At 40.5% G+C, this 20,886-nt stretch overlaps 1 protein-coding gene across 3 annotated transcripts in view; it reads left to right on the top strand.

The window, feature by feature from the left end:
- The window catches only part of doc2b (double C2-like domains, beta), an 88,694-nt gene that overhangs the window by 25,386 nt on the left and 42,422 nt on the right, over positions 1-20,886 (top strand). For all 3 annotated transcript variants that reach the window (XM_041052156.1, XM_041052158.1, XM_041052155.1), the window contains exon 2: positions 18,191-18,270. In XM_041052156.1, coding sequence (XP_040908090.1) covers positions 18,191-18,270 — 80 coding nt within the window. The remainder of the gene's footprint in view (positions 1-18,190; positions 18,271-20,886) is intronic.

Genomic DNA, 20,886 nt, shown 5'->3' with positions numbered 1-20,886 from the left:
GCTCATAATCACAGAACCATTGCGTGCCTTTAAAAAGCCGCCTACACAATCAAAACCAGACTGAATGGAAGCAATGATCAAAAAATAAAATGTTGATCTCACAACCCGGCATATGGACTCGGCTTCAAGTGGGTTTTGACATTACACCCAATCCCTCAGTGTTTCTTCAAAGCCACACAAAGACGCGCTTAATCTGTGTTTTCAAATTCACATTATGGCACAACATCATGAATCCTCTGAAGGCCCCAGAATTTCTGCTGGTGCCCATGAATAGCAATAACTCAAACTTTAACTCCTTCATAAATGCTTGTAAACGCACCTCGGGTGTTATTCTCAGTGGTAAGATAAGACGAGACATTACTGCAGGATGCTATGGAGGATACTGTGCAGTCTCCCCAGCCACCGTAAATTACCCAGTGTCAGATAAAATGCCTTAAACCCCATACAAATTCACGGAATGGTTTTTGTTGTGATTTACACATACATGCAGTATTTGTGTAGGCAGATTTAAAGTCTTTGCATCAAGCCAATCAAAAGCTTTCACTTGATACTGTATTGGCTGACAGTAACACCGACATCCACTGAGGACAGGTGCACTGCTAGCAAAAAAGACTGGCCGTCCTTGGCTTGAAAGCAACAGTTAGCAGCACAGGTGCTAATAGCTCATTTCACAGCAGACATTTTGACGTGACATTGCAGGAAGACGACAGGTGTAATTAATGACACCTATAATGGCTGCACTCCATTTAGGTTCACTAATTACTGGGTCCTGTAATAAGTGACTTGTAGTGATTTTTTTTTTTTTTTACATTTATAGTAATACAGAAAAATCCCTTTAACACAACAAGAAGGGAAGATAAACTGTGATTTTATTTGGACTTTAACATATCTTTTCTGACATTTTCTCAACACAGCGTAAAGATTAATTCGTCATGTTCCGACACATTACCCATCATTTATCAGGCGACCGTCCTGGACAGAAACACAAGGTCACACAAGGATAACGCATACGTTTTGTCACACCCCTCCCTAAATTTCCCTCCAATCTTGAAAAGAGGCATCTACACGCTGAGCTGAGTGTACCGTGAGATGTTTTGGTATTCAATCCAGGGATAAGAGCAAGATCACTCAAGTCATGTCTGACAGCAGGTTATCGATCTGGAGGCAATTTTATTCGTGGATCAGGAGAAACGAACGGCCCCTAATTCTCCGTGTGACCAAATCCTATCGCTCCTGCACATCTTTAATCCGCTGGACGGCTGGCAGATTGGCTGGGGGCTGAAAACAGTCGAGATGTGAACACGTTTGCCATTTGTCGTTACAATTGTGGGGCTGATACACTGTACCTCTTCATTCATTCATAAATCTCTGCTTTATGAGGTGCGCCTCTCTGAGTTACACTGCCTTCAGCAGTCCACGTACGTGCATCTACTATAAATACACAACCTTACATTTAATAAATCCACTGTCTTGTTAGGCAGTTCTCACATGTCCGATTTTCACTTGAGACCTTTAACTTCTGTGATGACAGATTCACACTGTTGTGATCATTTTCACAGAGAGCTTTTTCATGTCTAATTTCCGAACAAGCCTCACAGGTTCAAATATTGCTCAGCAGTGGCTTAGGGAGGTCTAAATTTGTCTGTGCATTTCAAGGTCTGACGGTTAAGTCAAAATGTTACTGTACAGACCTTACCAGCCTCCCCTCGTCCTTTTGTGAGGGCAAGATTAGCTGATGTCCAAAACAGAAACAGGGCTTCTGTCGCCGGTTGGTGAAAGAAGGGGACGTCTGACGCTCACAGCTGGTTAAGACAGCTTTACTAATTATATCAAAAGTGTTGTTGTTGTTGTTGTGGTGGTGCTGATGCCTGCTAGCTGTTAAAACACAGTGATAATGTAACCAGCCTGCAGGTGATCTCCATGCTGACTCAGTGACAGCAAATTACAGCCTCTGCTTTGAGAGAATTAGATGATGTTTTTCAGTGTTTTTAGATGATTTATTAAAGTATACACAAGGCCACAAGATCGGCTTCAGCTTTTAGGCTCCCACTGCAAAACCAGGCCTTTCTTAAACTGTGAACTTTATCCATGCGGAATGTTTTTGCTTGTGCACCCTCTCATCTTCACCCATTTACTTACTATGAAACCATAATCTACATATGCAGTAAAAGCAGTGAAAGTACTGTCTTTGTGTTTTCTTTTGAATAAATCTAGTGATATATTTTATCCTGTTTGATTCCCTGTGTAGTTATGTTTACAGCTCTGTTACTCTGTAATGATTGTGAACTCATGGGGTGACTACACGGGATGAGCTGCAAGAGTGAAGGAGTGGAAACAAAGGGGCTAACAAGGTGGGAGGCTAAGCCAGGAGATGATCAGAGCTGAGGCCTAAGAGACAGGCTTCACTGAGCATAAGAACTGCACAAAGGTTTTAGCACCTAGGTGGGTGTCATTTTGTTTGGTCAGTGATCATAAAAAGATCCTGTTGTGGACTGGACTTCACAGGAAAGGAAGAGCAGCTCAGTTGGTTCATTTATGAGCAGGTGGGAGGAAATCTTCTTGGAAATGTTGTGATGTACAGCATGTATCAGTGGAGTGGAAAGAGAGATGCAACCGAAGACTGTCTGCATAGCAGGGGGAATATTTGAGACATGATGACGGACCAAGTTGTTGTGTAGAGAATTGGTGAACGCAAAGCACTGAGCTTGTGAGGACTCGTGTGTCTGTGGTGAACGAGGGACCTTCTATAATGAAACCCCTCAGACAGGTAGGAGGAAACTAAGCAGTGCTTTGCTGGAAAGATGTGTGAGAGTGTGTAAGAGTAGGTGTTGGTTGACTGAGAATAGGCAGGCAGCCCGAGTAACACGGAGTACTCCTCAAAATGTAGAAGTACAGTCTCAGATGAAGGAGCTAAAACCTGACTGCAGCTTGCTTCTCCAGGCGGAACATCCACAGGTGTTGTTCTGAGATGTTCACATGGGTATTTTTTCTTTTTTTTTTAAACCCATCTTCTGACAGAAACCACAAGGCCACATGATGCACTGTTGAAATCTGGGTGGTGTGTGTGTGTGTGTGTGTGTGTGTCATTGTTCCTATGAGCCTCTGCAACCTGTGGTTACCTGTAGCATCCTTGTCTATGTAAATCCACAGAGACAGTGGTGATAATGGTTCCCCCTGGAGTTTCTTAATAAAAATGTTCTAACCAACATCCAGCCACCAGAAAATCTGAAAAAGTACTAATAAATATTCGCACGTTTGTGGATCGAACCCTCAATGTGATGTTATACATCAGGGTAGATGGTTGAGCTTTGTTTTTCTTTTAACCACGGGCAAAAGGCAGACAAAGGTCTGCACACTGCACTGATAGCTCCCAGCAAATTTAATTTAACAGAGCAATGTTTTGATCTAACAGAGCTCTTCGTCAGGCATTGTCAAATAGACATCACAAAGAGGAACAAGCATTGTATTGACAAACAAATTCATCACTCAGGTGGTCGTGATCTGCATGATAGCAGATACTCCCATAGTGGGCATAAAGCAGGCCTCTGTGGAAAAGGCAAACCACAGAAAAATACATATATAAATACTAAACATATTGAATGAAATGCTGTAAAAAGAAAAAAAATCAATCAAATGCAAGACAGAAATCACATAAATCAACCAAATAAATTATCATAGAAACCAGTATGCAGAAAAGATCATACAAAAAGCAGGAGAGGAAAATAATTTCTTGCCTGGCAGAGATGATCTAAATCTATTCATATTAAAATTTATAAAAGAAAAGTAAGATCTGTTAGCCATACTGCTTTAGTTTTTGATCCAGCACTGTATAAGCTGCTTTGTCAAACGCTAAATGACCAAAACATTGTATCTCTAATAAACTCAGTGTTGACAGTGTGCAGGGAGTTGCTGTGAGGCCTTATTGCTCCATGTGCTGTTTCTCTTTAGGCCTATGTTCAAAAATCTCCAAAATTAAAATCTTCTATTATCATAAAGGAAATGTGATTAGCCTTCTTAGACCGCATAATAAGCTAATGCCACAAAACGTCTCTTCTGTGCCAACTCTGAACTGCATCCTTCGTCATTTCATAGTTATACTGTACAGAGACTGCTGAGCTGCAGTCTCTTGCATCAAAAACCTTCATGCGCCAAAGTCTTCATAAATATTTATGGAAATCGCTGAGGATATCCATGAAAAGGAATGAATGTAATTGTCACTGTGAAAGCTGCTGTCAGGGACAAAACCATTCCTTTGTTCATTTCCATGCATCTCTTGACCCCTGCTTGCCTTAAATCATTCAGCCACACAGTGACCACATGCAGCCACGGTGCATTTTCTAATATGATTGTTTCCAGCCCAATGCATATCCCCCGTCCACAACCACCCATTTATTTCCCCTCTTGATATTAGATCAAGTCTAGCTCAATGTGGTAAGCTATTTGATGGGGATACAAAATTGTCTGCCTCATCCATTCCCCAGCTTGCCCAGTTCCTAGCAACCAACAAGATTAGACTGTCTGTTTCTCAGTGGTTTAGAAAGACCCAGAGTGCAGGCAGATACCATAATCACATTATACAGACTTAATGCATGCATGCAAGCACACCAGATAAACACATATGTGTCTGCACGCAGACCCAACCACACACACACACGCACGCACCCACACGGCTGATAAGCCAGTGATTCAAAAGAAGATATGGGTATAGACAAAATTCGTCAATCACCATTTATAATAAAATTCAAAAATGTCATGGAGGGTAAACCTACAACAATTCACTTTATTCTCTATCTTTTTATAAAATGGAGTTAAGCAATTGAGTTAGGCTGACATCAATTTTTAGATCAAATGATAATAAAAAAAAATACTGTCGAATGGCGAATATGTGCGAGGGCAAAATATTTTAAAAGAGCACTCACTGAACCAGTGGGTCTCAGACGTCTTTCTGTCCCTTTTGTGGCAAAAGAAAGAAAGCCACATCCCACCATGAACACACACACAAACAGGCACAGATCCTTTACTGTGACCTGGATACAAAGATCCAAGCTCAGTATGTGACATTTCACTGAAAGGAGGAACAACAGGTGACTTTCACAGTGATGGCATTAGAATAATACCATAGCATCTCCAGCATGATTAATGAGTTTATGGTTATGTTGAGATCATTGTCTTTGTTAAATACTGAAAAAGGCAACACTGACTTTATTTATGTTACCATAAACTCAGTTTAGAAGCCGAAACTTAACTACACATGATATTAGACATTTATCCCAACCTTTTAACTTCTGTGTTGTACAAGAGCATAATAATTTCTCCCAAAAGGTATTTGGCAAACACCAATAAGTAATATAAAAACATAATCTTTAAGATGAAGGGTTGCGTTAATGTGAAAAGAAAATACGACTATTTTTTTTATAAAACTTTTACTTTCATGATAAAGGAACAGAGGAAATAGTTTGTTACTAAATTATTCACAACATGAGTCATGATCTGCCAGATACAGCTCAGCAGGTGGCAATAACTGATTGATCAATCCATCACATTGTACTTTTGCTTAAATGAATAGGGGCAGCACATCACAGTGTTGGGGAAAAAACCAAAACCTTCAGAGTTTATTAGGAAAAGTCGAAGCAAACATCTCAATCACAATCAGTTAGGCGCCCCCCACTCTTGGAAGCCACTGCCATAGACCGGGTTCAGTCCCTCTTAACCTGTGATTGATGGTCGATCAGGTGCATGGGGGAGGCCTTAATGAAGTCCTCAAGGGCATGTTTGTGATGAACACCTACAAAAGTAAATGAACTTGAACTTGAAATCACCATCTGGTCAAGTGCCCCTTCAGTCATTGGTTTTGGTCAACAACCCTATCAACCCCCACAGATACTACATCAAGGATCATTTTGTGCAATGAGGCAGGCAGGAAAACATCCCGCTGTTCAAAACAAACGTGAGCAGGTGATCCACCCTCTGTGATATCTTCGAAGAGATGTGAACAAAATATAAAAAGGCAGAGGACATATAAAAAGAAGAAACTCAAACTCAACTCAATTTAAGATTCTAAATACATTATAAATACTGATAAGTCCGCTTTGTTCCACTACCACTGTATCTATAGGGGCCCTTGGCTGTGGTGACACACTACAGATCCTGGCAGGTGCTTCGCCTTCGATGCCCAGCACTGATCAGACACAAAGATTAGGCACTGCATCAATCAAGCATCGCTCCATCACACAGACTCAGCACGTCTTCACTGCAGTACATCTCAGTGCAGAAACACTGGAAGTCTGTAGCATGCGTATTCACATATCTTACATCTTCCTAGTGGAACACCGCTAGCTTTGCTTTGTCATCTGCGGCTCCTCATGTGGTGCCGTCTGACTCGACATTTTTCGAGGCTGGATGAGTAGCACGTTCGCAGGCTTTGGCACAGAGAAGTTAATCATTTGGTTGTGGAGGTTTGGGGACATAGCGCCTACTCGCAGGGCTAGATCATAAACCGCTGTAGCAGGCGAGCTAACAGCTAGCACACTATTAAAGCCAGGACGTGCTCATGCTAGTCAGTTAGCAAGCTTATTTATTGTTGACAAAAAGTCACGAAGGCGACAAAGTCTATACAAAAGACATCAGCTCCTGTCAAATAAGTGTCTGCAAAGCATTGAGTAGGGACTCGTTAGCTCCGATGTTGTCCACAGTTTAGCTGTTAGCTAAGTGTTTATGTTCTGTTTCTATGTCATCCATGTGTTTTCAGTCCAACTCCATATACTTTGGGGTGTAATGAACACAAGAAGGATTTTTTTGACAGTTACAGTCCAGGTGAACAGCTCAATAAGGAGAGGTACGCGCTACAGCCCTAAGCAATCATCATTTTTTTCCCCTCTACTACTAGCCAAATCTAAACGTTATTTTTTTTTTTTTAAAGCAAAAAATATGTGTCTCTGCCCTTTGGCCTATTCTTTCATGTTGAGTTGCTCCTACTTTTCTCATCAAACATTTTGACATTCAATAGATGCTCATACAATAGCCTGCAGCCTACATTGAAATATATCAGAGCCAAAATGAAAATGGAGGCGATGTCCGTAGTTCATCCATCATCGCGACCTGCCGTATTGCTCTGTGAAGTCAGGAGCTAAATATCTCTCTGAAATCCAAAGCAGTTTTACTGAGTGTTTTCACTCTACCATAATATCATATTGTGAAAATTTTGTGCCCATTTGGTGGAATGTTGAACCTGCATGCCTCCACTTGCATATTGCCTTCTGCCAAATACTTGCTGGTTTGCGATGGCGTTCGTCTTTAGCAGAGGACGGAGACAGCAGAGGCTCCTCAGCTCATCATAATGTTGATATGAAGGAATCTTTTATTAGCTGATCTATAAAAACCCTTTCTTCTGTGTTTTATGCAATATGGACATCTTTTGCCTTCATTTTTTTTTTTTTTTTACCTACCAACATAATCCCGTCACAAGCTGTAATGAATCTGAGGAGATGTACTGAATTCAGCAAACATACATTACCTCAGACTACAAAAGGTGGCAGTATGTGTGTGCAAGGTGTCATTTCTTATCAAGGAGCCTTTTCTACCCTTCAGTCTGTTGTCAGTTCTGTCGACAGAATTTCATATCGCGGGGGGGGGGGGGGGGAAGCAAAAGCACTCCTCTTCCTGTCTAATCCACTGGGCTACAACAGTGAATGTACAGCAGGGTGGAAAAGATAACTTCTCTCAGGGGAGGCTGCCAGGCACAACTCTTGATCACTGACTCCCTTCATCTTCGTTCTCTCTCAAATTTATGAATAAAAATGCAGACAAAGTTTGCCCAATAGCTAAACAGAAACCGTTTCTTATCTGTTGCAGCTTAGGACAGAACTTTGACTTCTAACTCCAAAGGGATGATGGAGTTTCTTCTTGCCCACTTAAGTGGATTAACACAGTGTGTGACAACGGTATTGTTGAGGTGTTATACAGGCCAGTGTCTTCAAAGTCACCTTTTGTTCCTGTAAGCCAAAAGGCAACCTGACAGCTTAATCCTACTAAAGGAATGGATGAAGATAAGTTTTATTGGAAAAAAAGAGTATAATGGAGAAAAAGACACAGAAAGGTACTGCTATAACCTACAGTCTGTGTTTACCAGCAGGGGTTTAGGTTCACCATAAATAAGAATATCAAATCAGCTAATAAAGGGAAAACCAGGGAGAGCTGTGTCTTTAACCAGACTCTGACTCACTCATTAACTAGTTAAGGATGAAATTTCAACCCTTACATGTTTAGATGTAAATTTTTTAATGTTCAGTGTCCTCCCAGAACTTTAATCATGGTTGAGTGCATTAATTTACACCACTGTTGTGTCCACTTTGGCTCAACTTGCTGTGTCTGTAAAAAAAAAAAAAAAAAGTGTCTGTAGACACAGGTTTAAAAAAATTCTTGGTGTATTAAACCGCTGTCCAAAATACAATCATATCTGACAAATCAGCGACATTCAGTGCTGTGAGCCCAACCCCGAAAGCTCCTAAACCTTCAGAAAGTACCATCCTCAAACAGGGACTTTTTTGGGATCTAGAACTTTCTCCTCCTTAGTTATGGTTCTTGTGGTAGAAACACAAGTCGCAAAACCTTAATCCGTTCATTCTTAGTTTGACTTCTCAAAATCACAAACATGATACATCAGACAAGACCAAAAGAAACTGGTATGTGTTATTTCTACAGTACGTGTTCTTCCTGTGTGCTTCTTACAGTAAATGTTGGCCTAAAAGGATGTTGTTCGCTTTAAATGTTTGAAATAGCTTAACGGAAAGATGAGATGATAGATCACCATCAGTGGAAGAAATGCTTGAGTGTCACGCATTCCTTTGAAACAATCAATGATCAGTGGATGTTAGCAGTGTCGTGCTGTGTGGTAGTGAAAATGATTTAAATCGCTCACTGATACTGTTCATACAGAGAGCTCAGTGGAAAGACACCTCTGTCATTCATGAAGGAATAACTGCTGTTTGACTTCTGGCGGATCCATCAGTAATTCTCAGCTGAGCTCATTCGAGTCATTAGTTTGCACAAATTCCTCAACTATCTTCCTTATGCCCTCTGGTACCGCTCTAATCTCACTCATCTTTTCATGCGCTCACAGCAGTGTGCTCCTCCCACGCAGAGATTTGGACGCTTGTTAAGTTCATTTGCAGGGCCGGGGGGCCAGACTATGGCTAGACATTTATTTCATAAATAAAGACAACTGTAATCTTTCTCCATAAAAGCCTCAACCTGATTTGAGTAATTAAGTATCCAGGCAGCCAAGGTCACTGGGAGGACAACGCTGTCACAGTGAAAGGTTCGTTTCTGGAAACTGAAGACGAGATTTTATAAAAATCTGAAAAAGAACAATATTTCATTATGACAGGACCTATCACCTGTCAAATCAACGGCTTCATTAAAATGAAGGATCCAGGCTGAGCATGGATTCTGTTTCCAATCAAAGTGAGATTATGCCGCATTTGTCTGATTTATTGTAACAGGATTTTCAGGATAGAGTTGCACTCCTAATAACTGACATTAGTATCAGTCTCCATCCAAATACATAATCAGCTGACCTTTATTCTAAACGAGCCTGCAGCAGAAATCCATGTAAAGTATTGACGGAGGCAGGTCTGAGCTTTATCAAAACAACACAAAAGCAATTTTAGACGGAAAAGGAAAGACAGAGATTGAATGTGACCTAAAGCTTTAACGGAGCGACATAACTTTGTGACATATGATACAAAGGCAGCAGTTTCACGCATAGGGAAACTATTCCGTCCTGTTAAACCTGTTTTCGTCTCTGTTGAATTGTTTGCCATCCACCAACATGCTGAGGTTCAGAGGCGAATCTGGCCTTGACTGAAGATTAACTTAAACAAGCATGGTTCAGTGATCCGTCAGTAAGATGTTGCACAGACCTCCACCATGGCAGAGATTATTTTTCCTTCATCTATTACCCACCATACACGTATTATCACATACTATGTACCAGCATAGAAGCACAGTTCAGTGCATCCAGATATGTGATGCACATTCATATGAGCGTGGGCACATACGCAGAATATTTTATGAGTGTGTTTCTAATAAGGGGAACCCAGAGACTGAGCAACATAGATAAAATGTGTCACACTCCACTGGCTGTAGTAATTAACAGGAGTTTGACCTCTGCTCCTTCCAGCTCCACTGATCTGAAGGGCTGCCACACGGGTTCATAGATGAACCCTGCTTTAAAAATCTTATTGTAGTCACACTAGACTGACGTCTCGATGTGACATTACCTCGTCTATGTTTGACATGTTTTTCTGTGATAATCCGAAAAATTTGCAAACAAATCAGAAATATTCAGTCATGGACCATATTTTGCCAACAATGGCACAAATTAAGATCGTATTTGGGAGCGAATGTGAATCTAAATTCAGCCAAGCGTTGGCCGTAAGCTTCCATGGTTCGTACACGCTGAGACGAGGAGCTGATACCTAGAGATTTGGCAGTAGATGTGAAGTGATGACAGGAGACTCACAGGTTGAAAGAGTCATTATTCCAGTGGGTGTGTGTGTGGTGATGCCTCCATTCAGTGTTTGGAGGTGATAACATCACACGTTCAACAAATGATTTCTTTCCTGTGGCTTGAAAAAGATGCAGTGACAGAATGAATTTTGCTAACCTTCATTTATAATGGTTAACATTTACATTTTGAGCACGTCCATCATATATTTCATAAGAAATATTGTACGATGGAAACTCACCTTTCTGTCTTGTGTTTTTTAATTAAAGTTGTTAGAGTGATGATATTTGTCAAAGATTGTTCTTTATTATGGATGATGGTGACTGGGCAGATGGATTTAACAACGTCAAGTGAAGCTAGGCTTTGTAGAAATTGCTTAAATGAATTCCCCTCCAATTTTGAATAAATTTGGCAAACATGGTATTATGGTATATGTTATATTGAATTTACCACAGCTCTTTTTTTAGCCTCTGACTGGTTTATTTCCCTGTGGCAGCCAAGGCTCATGGGTATCAATAGGTATGAGTCAGAGTTATCTGCCGTACCAAACTGACTTAAAAAACATGATCTCAGAGATTTGACATTGAGTTAATTAAAACTGTTGCCCACAACATATGCCTAAAGTATCGGAACATATTTGGGAGACTACAGTGTTTCTATGCTGTGGGTGAAATTTCCAAAGCAGGAAATTATCGTGGGTAAACACACTTCTGGAACCAGGTTCTCTTCCTGCTTCGTGACTCTGTTCGCTTTGGGTTGTTTCATAGTCTTTAGTGTTATTAAAACTGTGACAACACAGTCTTACAAACCTTTAAAAAGAATGGAATTCAAATGTGCACAGTGCTCGAGAGAATGCTGTATAGAATTTCACACTTACAGTCAAGAAGTGAGGGGTCGTTACAGCCTTATGTTGCCTCACATATAGAAAAACGTTAAATTTATTACACTGCTGTTCAGATATTTAGACCATACATTTATGGCTGCTGGCTGAGGATCTTTTTCAGGTACCAGTGTGTCTGAAATGGACTTTGTTTATAGTTTCCGCTGTGTTAAAACATTTCATTAGAGCTACCTAATGTGCAGCCATAACTGGCATATGTAAAACACAACCATTTGCTCTGATGTTGCCGTTACACTAATAAAACGCAAATGTTCCCTTGTCAAAACACTTGTCTTCAGAGAACACACAGGTAGTTCAGCATTAGCATGAACTCTATTTAAAAGCAGTAAGATGTTACAGTTTTATTTCTCATTAACATGCAAATGTGTGCAGTCATGAGCTCCAAAATTTAATAATTTCCTCTGTGGTGGCAAGTGGGGAAGTTTGTATGATATTTCATAAAGTAACCCCTGGTGTCAAAAACAGATTACATTGTAAAGTGCATGTACCTCAGTGCTCAACACTTTCAAATCTTGTGACAGCTCAGGTCAAAATCCTATTTTTCTTTTTCTTTCATCGTACATTAAATCAGCTCTGTGGTTAAAAAAAAAAGCAAAACAAATAACATCTTTTACAGAACCTGTCATCCCCCATGAGAGTTTTCCACTCTAATGAGAGGCACATAATGGGATGCTGAAGCAAAGCATGCAATCTAATTGTTCATTCAAGCACTACATAAGCAGACAAATTAACACTTGGGCAATTTGTCCCTTGGTCTACAGTATAGTGTGCATGATGTGACTCCCCACACTTTCTGATGCAGGATGAAACATGCGCATTAGCAGTATAAACATATTGGTTACCAGCTGCAACAGTGTGGCTTGTGAGTCTGTGTGTGTGTGTGTGTGTCATCATGGCAAAATGTGGTCCTGGAGACTGTGGACCAACTGTATCGGTAACTAGCACAGGGGTGGTTTGGGGTATGTAGACAGGCATATAAACACCTCCCAGTCTGCCTGTTGGCAGATTTTATCATTATGATAGCATCACAGTAACACTAACGAAACTTAACTTAACTGGTGCGTAGCCGAGATCAAAATCAAGTTCAAAGTTGGGTGTGGTCCGACCCATGACTACTGAGTATTCATGTAATCCTGTGGAAATGATTACCGAGTATGAATCAGCATGTTGACAGGTGTTGCTGGTGGTGTGATCTCATCACAAGATGGTCTCTACTTTTGTTTTTAAATTTTATTTTATTATATTATATTATATTATATTTTATTATCTTTATCATTATTTTTAATTTTATTAGCCATCTAAATTCAACCAATTCTCCAAATACAGTATATATTGTACATTAGACAAGGTAAAAGATAAAAAATAAAAATAAAACTTGAATGTAAATGAGGAGAAAATATAGGAAAAGTCTTTTTATTCACATGGGGGAAAAAAATGACTATTTGGCACATGGAGTCCATGATCCCAAATTTTAGCTATTTATTATTTATTTCCATTCATTTCCAGCACAGCGACGTGAGAAAATCACAGGGTGTTTGACCCAGTTTGCAAGATGAATTACTTTGCACTCAATTTATGCAATTTGACTTTGAGCTATTTAGAGGTAATGGCACCCTAATTGCACTTCTATTCCACCTGAGCAAGCCCCAAAAAATAAATGGCAGTGGTGTTCACACGGTGTGCTGATTATTTCTTGTTATTTCTTGTGTTCAAGCTGGTGTTACAACTGGCTCTGTCCTCAGCTGCTGCCTGTTGATCAGTATTCGCAGTCTGAGAGCAAACTAAAGTCGTGTTCAGCTGACGTCAAAAAGTCCAAATTTGCAGCGGATCCTTTCAAGATGTATATTTCAGAACAAAGAAAGACCAAGTTAGTGTGTATGTAGCGGTATGATGTACGCAGCGTTGCATTGTATCCTGAACTTGGCTCTCAGCGGGGAGGTTACTGCCCGGTCAGCCTCACTCAGTGGGAATTGCCTCTGCAGCTTTTGCCTGGAGGGAGGTAATGGAGCTGGTGTGGCGCTCCCCTTAACTGAGCGTTGTGATGGCCACTTTGACAGCAGTCATCAGTCAGAAAACCTCCTTCCCCTGTCAGCTGCGTCGCCTTCATCAGCTCTTTTAACACTATTATGGCCCAGAGAGCGGATCATTACCTCGGAAGGCACTCTGACATGTGCAACATGCTGCTTGGCTGTGCTGTCACATTAGGCATAAATGTGTGAATGTGTAGATTAAGCGATATTCTTTCCCACCCCCCTCCTCCAATTCTTGACTGTAGTGGAGGCCAGAGGCTGTTTCTACGCTCCGCTAGTTTTTCTACAGCCCTCTCTCAGCCTTCTTTTGGAGATCAGATTTTTAAAATGTCACTTGATGCACAAATCCTGTGGAGCCATGTGTGACTCAGGAATTATCTGCCTTTGTATTGTCTGCTGTCTGTTTTTGCTGTGAGAAAAGGATATCTCTAGAATTTGCTCAGGCTAATGTGCCTTGAGATTAGCCCACAGAAGCTCACTGTGCAACGGACACTGCAACTTACAGTATGTTCATAGGTTAATAGGTGCTGGTGGGGGAAATGGAGCTTTTCGAAGGACTGAACCATTTTGAAGCAGCTGTTCATTATAGAGAGTCTAAATGGAGACATCTGTTGGCCAACACTTGGTATATATAAAAGAATAAAGTGACAAACTGTAACTCACATTTTTTTTTTTAACAAAAGCTGTCCTGAAAGTCGATGCATTCAAAAAGAATGAATAAGAAACCAACCCAGTCCTTTTTCTGCTGACTTTATAAAACAGAAAATGTGAAATCCATAGGTTTTGAGATTTCCGGGCTTCAGCAAGATTACAGTTTTCCTGTTTAAAAGTGATAGTATTTGATTCCTATGCAAACATGTCTTGCTGTCAAACGTGTAAACTCTATAATATATTTTTACAGTTGACTTTTAATCAATGGCCTTTCCTAGAGAATGTTCCCTCTTTGGATGGCCATGTCATTCTGAAGCCACAATCCATCGTTTCAGAAAAGAAAAAAAAAGTGGTCGATGTGTCCGCTTTAAAACGTGGCTTCGGACAGTGCCTCTGATAACAGGCGGTGAGTTCCCTCAGGACAAAAATCATTACACGCCGGGTGAACAAGATATTTTGTACGAGAAATGATGACGCCGTAAACATTTTAGCAGCTTCTCAACACCTGTCAGCATTCGTTCCCTGAGAAACATTCACGTCACCTGATTTACTTCCAGTTTCAACAACAGAATTCTCTGTTGGATCTTCACCTGATGTTTTTCCAATATTTCAGAGTCTCATTAATTCAACATACTTAAGGGCATCGTACTGCATAGACAGCTTTTCCCTCTGTAATCTGTTGCTGTTCTCTTTCTCGTGGACAGAGAAGGAATCTGCACATTCACAGAAATTTTATGTCACTTTGTCTCAAAGAAACTCATCAACACATGACCAGGGAGCAAATAATGATTCAGTTCATTTAGTCCTTTCTTTCCAACTAATAGCGTAAAATACAATTCTTTGTAGAAAATTTGGTGATTATTGCTTTCAGTACTGTTATGTAGCCACTTGAAGCTGAATTAGACCCATCACATCACCTTTTCCTGAGAGTCGCTGAAATTAGGCTGCACAGCAAGACTGGAATATGACTCCACTGTCGAAAAAATGACTCCACTTTATTATACTCCTGTAGGGTTCACAGCACTGTTGCGTCTCGCAGGGCTGTACCCCACCGCTATCCAGATGGCTCATGCAGCTGCAGTGCAAAATGGTGGGACAAGAAGCACCTCCGCAAACTACCTAATAGAATCCCACTGTTACCCTGAATACAGAGATAAACATAGAGGGGAAGCTGCATGCTGTAGCTCTTTTATTTGGAAAATACACAAAGCAACATATTGCGAAAACAACACAAGCGCTGACATGATTGTTACCATCACAGACTTTCTTAAAGGTGCCTTCATGACCCCGTTTTCGAGGTTAAAAGTGTAAAGCCTTGTTACAGGCTGCATGTATTATGGGGTATAATGAACACTACAGAACAACAAGTATGGTAATAAAAACCTAGCTTGCCTCTAGGATTCAGATTCACCGGTGATTCAACTACATCTGATGTTGTGCTCGAGAAACAACTGATGAATCAGGGATTTGTGGTTTAAATATAGGGGCATCATTTTTTCTGTGCCAGAGCCAAAATCAACTCCCAAAAAAAAACAACCCAAGAGTGGTTTACGTTGACACAGCTGTACAGGATTTTGAAGTCAACTTATGAAAATAACACCTCTTAAATGTTTACACAGCAAACATTAAGTGTTCCTTCAGACCAAAATATGCGTGACATGATATCAATAAAATTGAAATGGTCTAGAGATGACGGGTTGGGGTTATTGGCAAGGACTGGTTCCGGTTAAGGTAGGGGCAGGCACAGATCAAAACAACAGATACCAGGACACAAAGTAAAGTGGAGAAGTTTCAAATGTTTGGATACAGCCGATATTTTCCAGGAGATTCTGGATAAAACTTGGTTGTTCATAGCACGTAGGTCTGCCAACATTTCACTACAGCACGGGGCAGCTTTGCCCTTTGGCAGCATTAAGTAGCAGCGAACAGTGACTGTACACTGTGATTGTAACTCTTTGTAAAACAATACCCATTAATCATGTACCACTGCATCTACGAACAAGCTAAATGTCTTCGTCTTTGATGTGTGTGTGTGTGTGTTGGGGGTGGAGGTGGTGGTGGCGAGGAGCCTCAGTCATTGTTGATGAGGTCAGCTTTCTCTCGGAGCTCTGATTCACTGCTGTTTAGGAGACGCAGGACAAGTCTAATCACAAATAGAGACTTCATTCCAAACTCATTGGACTTAATGCTTTGGAAACAAACCAACTATTGATACTGCGTCTGTTCGAGGAGTACCAATGTTGATGGAGAGCCTTGTTTAAAGCATTAATGTGACCTGGTGGTTAGGCAGACCATCCTGTAACTCATCGGTTTTCTAAGTCGAGTGGGTGGAGGGGGGCGGGGCTCCGATTTCATTAAGGGGAGATGAAATAGCTTTCTTTAATACACTCTACATCTTGTTTTTTTCTTTCCTCTACTGTTTGCTTCTTATTTATAAAAGTTACAAAATATTTAAACAAATAGAAAGATCAGCTATTAAATCTCAAACTTTTGTTGTACTTTGTCCAATTCTGTCCCTACTACACCACATTAGCAATCATAAATAACTGCATGAAGTTACTTATGTCTGACAAGTGAAATATAAAATAAATAAAGGGATGCAGTAGCTCTGCATCTTAATAATTTGGTTGAGAATTTCTCCTGTAACTCATAGCCGGATTTGAGTCGTCTCAAAAATCAATTCATTCATCACAACTGTCAAAATTTCCCTGAGCAAGACACCAAAGCCTCTTCCTTTCCAGGCCTGGAGCTTCTGTCTGCCTCCTGACTAAGCTCTTTAATTCTGATGGTCCCGCTACTGCATCCACCACTTCAAACATCTGTTACAAAGCTCAGCTTTTCTTCACTTGCATTATTTTGCCATTAACACCAGTGGAAATCTCAACATTCTGCAACGCACTAAATATAATGTACTGTACTTTAAAGATTTGGAAAGGTTTACATTATTTTGCATAATAATGAGTTTTTTTTTTAATTCCCACATTTACCATCTAGTTTCTTCATCCCTAGAATATATAATTATTCTATAAAAGCCAACTACTGGATCGTCCCACATTACGTTTTTAAGATTAAGTAAATTATGGAGGAGGTGGTATTGGCGAAGTATAATTACAAATCCATGGAACTAATGTTGTTCACTTCTCATAAATATCAAAGTGTGAATGAAGCATAAACTGAGTGTTATTTGTGACCAGCAACACAATGCTTCAGAGCCTGTGAGGCCCTTTGAAGCCCACACGTGTGCTTTTTGTGTTGTGGTTGTTGAAATGTTTTCATCCTGACAACATTTCATTAGTCCGGGAAACATGATTCCCTTGTCACTTGGCATTTTGAAAGGACAAAGGATGAGATCACGCCATAAATTGTTACAGTTCACTACTCAGCGTCGTAGTGCTTTAAAAATATGTAGCGGCCTCTGAGTTTGAGGAAACGCTGGTTAATTACAAGCAGGGGTGATGGAGAAAGGTCGCCAAGGAGGCAGTGAAACCCCTCATTTGACCCTGCTCAAAAACAAAAAACAGTAAGATTCTCTTAATTTAATGAATTTATTTTATACGGTGTAATGGCTCAGATTGCCTCTTTAGCCTGTTTAATGTCTAATAACTGAATTATGTCATGAGCTCCTTATTTACTCCCTTGTTGTAGACTTGATTGGGACAGTACCAGTGTGTGTTTGAATGTGGCTGTCAGCCTGCAGAGACGCGAGTTATTGTCAGCCAAGCACAGTAGCCGACCAAAACAGTTCGGCGGGAATTTTCCCAGTTCTCCCGATTGCATCTCCGATTACAAGCTAAATGTGCTGCTGATGTCTGTGCACCACAAAAAGACTCAGACACAGGAAAACCTCAATCCTCACTACTCCATTCATCAGCGTTTGTAAATGTCCATTTATTGTGTGTTCATTTCTGTGTTGATTATTATGGTTATAATTACATGTCAGTGCTAAGAACCAAGCCAAGAGATTTCCCATCAGGACTGTTAGCGAGCAGGCAGGATTGGATTTCTCCTCTCCCCAGCGAGGCTGTTTGTACGCCATGAAGTCTTCTTTTCAGCAAACTCATTTCCTTCTCTCTCTTCTCTCTTTCTTCTTTGTCTTCACAGCTACATTGGGGACCTTGGAATTCAGTTTGCTGTATGACCAGGAGAACAATGCACTGCACTGCACCATTAACAAAGCCAAGGTGAGCCACTGTGATGATGACGGTAATGATGACGAAAATTTGCAGCCTTTAAATTAATTTCTCATTGATTCATTCAAACATTTTTGCTTGGTTATTTCTTTATATTACCTTAAAAAAAAGAAATTCAGTATAAAATCCTGCAGTGAACCCAGTGAATTGGCAATTCAGGTGCATCTGTGGACAATCAATACAACTCAACTGACAATTTTTCAATCTGTTTTTTAGATTGAATAAGATTGACTGTCAAAGATGAATATTTTAGCAGCAGCCTACTCTCATGTCAGCCTACACGTACTGGCAAAAAGGCTGTGGAATAGCAACTTAACACGTCCCACAGTTCTCTGTGAGAGATATTTACATCTATTTTCATCTCAGACAGCATTAATTATTTCTCAAGCATATTGCTAACAAACAGAGAATTAAAATGCGCCCAACCAGTTGTGTTTCAAAGCTTAAATCAGTGTTAATCAGTGGGTTTTCTATAAATCTAATGCATCTAGCTGGTCAGAAATCTAGCAGCTAATAAAGAGCCAGATATTTTTCTCTGGGACTTGGTGGTGACCAAAACAGAGCTGAAAGGAGAGAGAATACTGGACCAACTGTAAACTGTCAAATAGTGGCTGAGGCCTTTAGCTACTGAGGAGAGGTCATTACCAAAGACAGACTATTATTAGAGCAGACTCCTCTTTGTAGAACTTGAGGCTGGAGGCAGGTTACTTGCCGAACTGTGAAGGGACAGTGTCAACATCATTTAACATTTAGTTATACATTTCCACACAATTTATTAATCGATTTGGATTTCTTTTTTTTTTTTAATTATTTATATGATATTGAACACTTTGGGGCTGCACAGGCCATTGCCATGCCATGCAGATGAATCACCACAGTTTAAAGGCTTTCTATGGACGCCAGGTGCCAGAGGAGCATTGATGAATTCTTTGATAAACAGATAAACCAAAACTCCAGCATATTGGAGGTGGGCAGTAACTAAACCATATCTGTTTTTAACAAAAAGCCAATTTTGATCTGATAAACAATAAATATAAGTCCAGGGGTCCTCCCTGATTCCCTCCCGTGTTTTTGTGATGAAGCGGTGGTTCTGACAGCCATGGCTGCCGTCAGCAGCTGTAACTCTTCCTATCTGTCTGCCTGAATAGCCTGTATGGAGGAAAGTGGGCATCAGAGGAGCCAGTCTTGGCAGGAGTGTAGGACAGCAGAGTGGGCATCCAGCCATCTTGATTTATGGTGGTTATTTTTCTATACTTCTCTGCTGCTGGACTTCAGCTGCTGCCTAGCCAAGCAGAAAAAAAGGCTTTTTCTCTGTCAAATACTGTATATACCCATTTTCTTGATTTCATTTGTTTTCTAAAGTCCTTGTTGGTCTTTCTAACCATTGATTTCTCTGTTGCTTTTGCTGCCAGAGCTGCAGTTGCTCCAGTAGTAACTGTGGCTGAGTGCTCTTCGATTAAGCATTTCTCTGATGAGAACTTGAATGGGAACAGGTTTACACTACAGGAAAACAGTATCTTTACTAAATTCTGTGGCCTGATATTGGTGCCTGGTGTGCTGGTTACATTGGCTGTGTGCAGTGAGGACAGTGATTTATGTTTACAGTAAAAGTAATAGTTCACATGTACAATGCTCATATTATCATATCCCTGTTGGCATTTGGTCTGAAAAATCAATGTCTTTCAAAGCAGAAACCGACAAAAGGTCACCAGACAACCTAACTGAAACAAACAAAATGGTTTTATAAGAAACTGATATGTCAGATGTGAAGGATGCAAAGGGACTTATCTCTACATACAACTCCACTTGCTCAAATACTGTTAAATCACATTGACCCCCTCAAAATGGGGAAACCCCAAGCGTAAAAATTCAGCCTGGGCTAAAGACCGCAAAACTCAGCAAATCTGGAACAAAGAGCAGGTTGTAATTTTTTACACACTTAAAGAACGGTTCAGCATTTATCAGAGAACAGTTACAACTGCAGGAGTGAATTATTTTGTGACAGAACTGTTCTAAACCTGAGGCGTTCATCCATTTAGCCACAGTGCTCTGTCTTGTCAAAAGCTCTCTCACCCAAGGTTTTTTCGACACCCTGCTAATAACAGGCAGTGATACAATCACCCTTGACCCGAAACCGAAAACCTAGCTAGCTAGCTCTTTAAAAACATAGTTTCTCTGAGCTGAGCATAGTAAATATCCTCTAAACTCTTGGGGTTGGTAAATGTGCTTTTTTAAAACCCTTCTTATTTTCCACCTGCAGAATATAGTTGGTATTAATGGTGTAGCCCTGTTCCTCCCGTCCTACAGTCAGAACCTTTCAGTAATCATGGGTAATTTCCCTTCCTCCTTATAACTAGTATCAGTTGTGGGGCTCCTCAAGAGTCCACCTTAAATCCTTTGATCTTTTTATGTTTCCCCGTAACATGTGAGCATATTCTTTTTCTCCGTTATGCTGACGACGCCCGTCAGTATCTTACTCTTAAAACTAACAATCAGTTTAATTTAGAGAGCCCTAGCGTCGGTTTTGAGGACTTCAAAGGTTGAATGACTTGTAGATTTCCTGTGTAATGAGACCATTTCTGTGATCAGCCCTTTTGGCTCCCTGGA

Source organism: Toxotes jaculatrix, chromosome 12 (assembly GCF_017976425.1).
Source record: "Toxotes jaculatrix isolate fToxJac2 chromosome 12, fToxJac2.pri, whole genome shotgun sequence".
NCBI classification, from domain to species: Eukaryota; Metazoa; Chordata; class Actinopteri; family Toxotidae; genus Toxotes; species Toxotes jaculatrix.
Note: the sequence above shows the minus strand (reverse complement) of the source record. Positions and strands in the feature narration are given on the sequence as shown.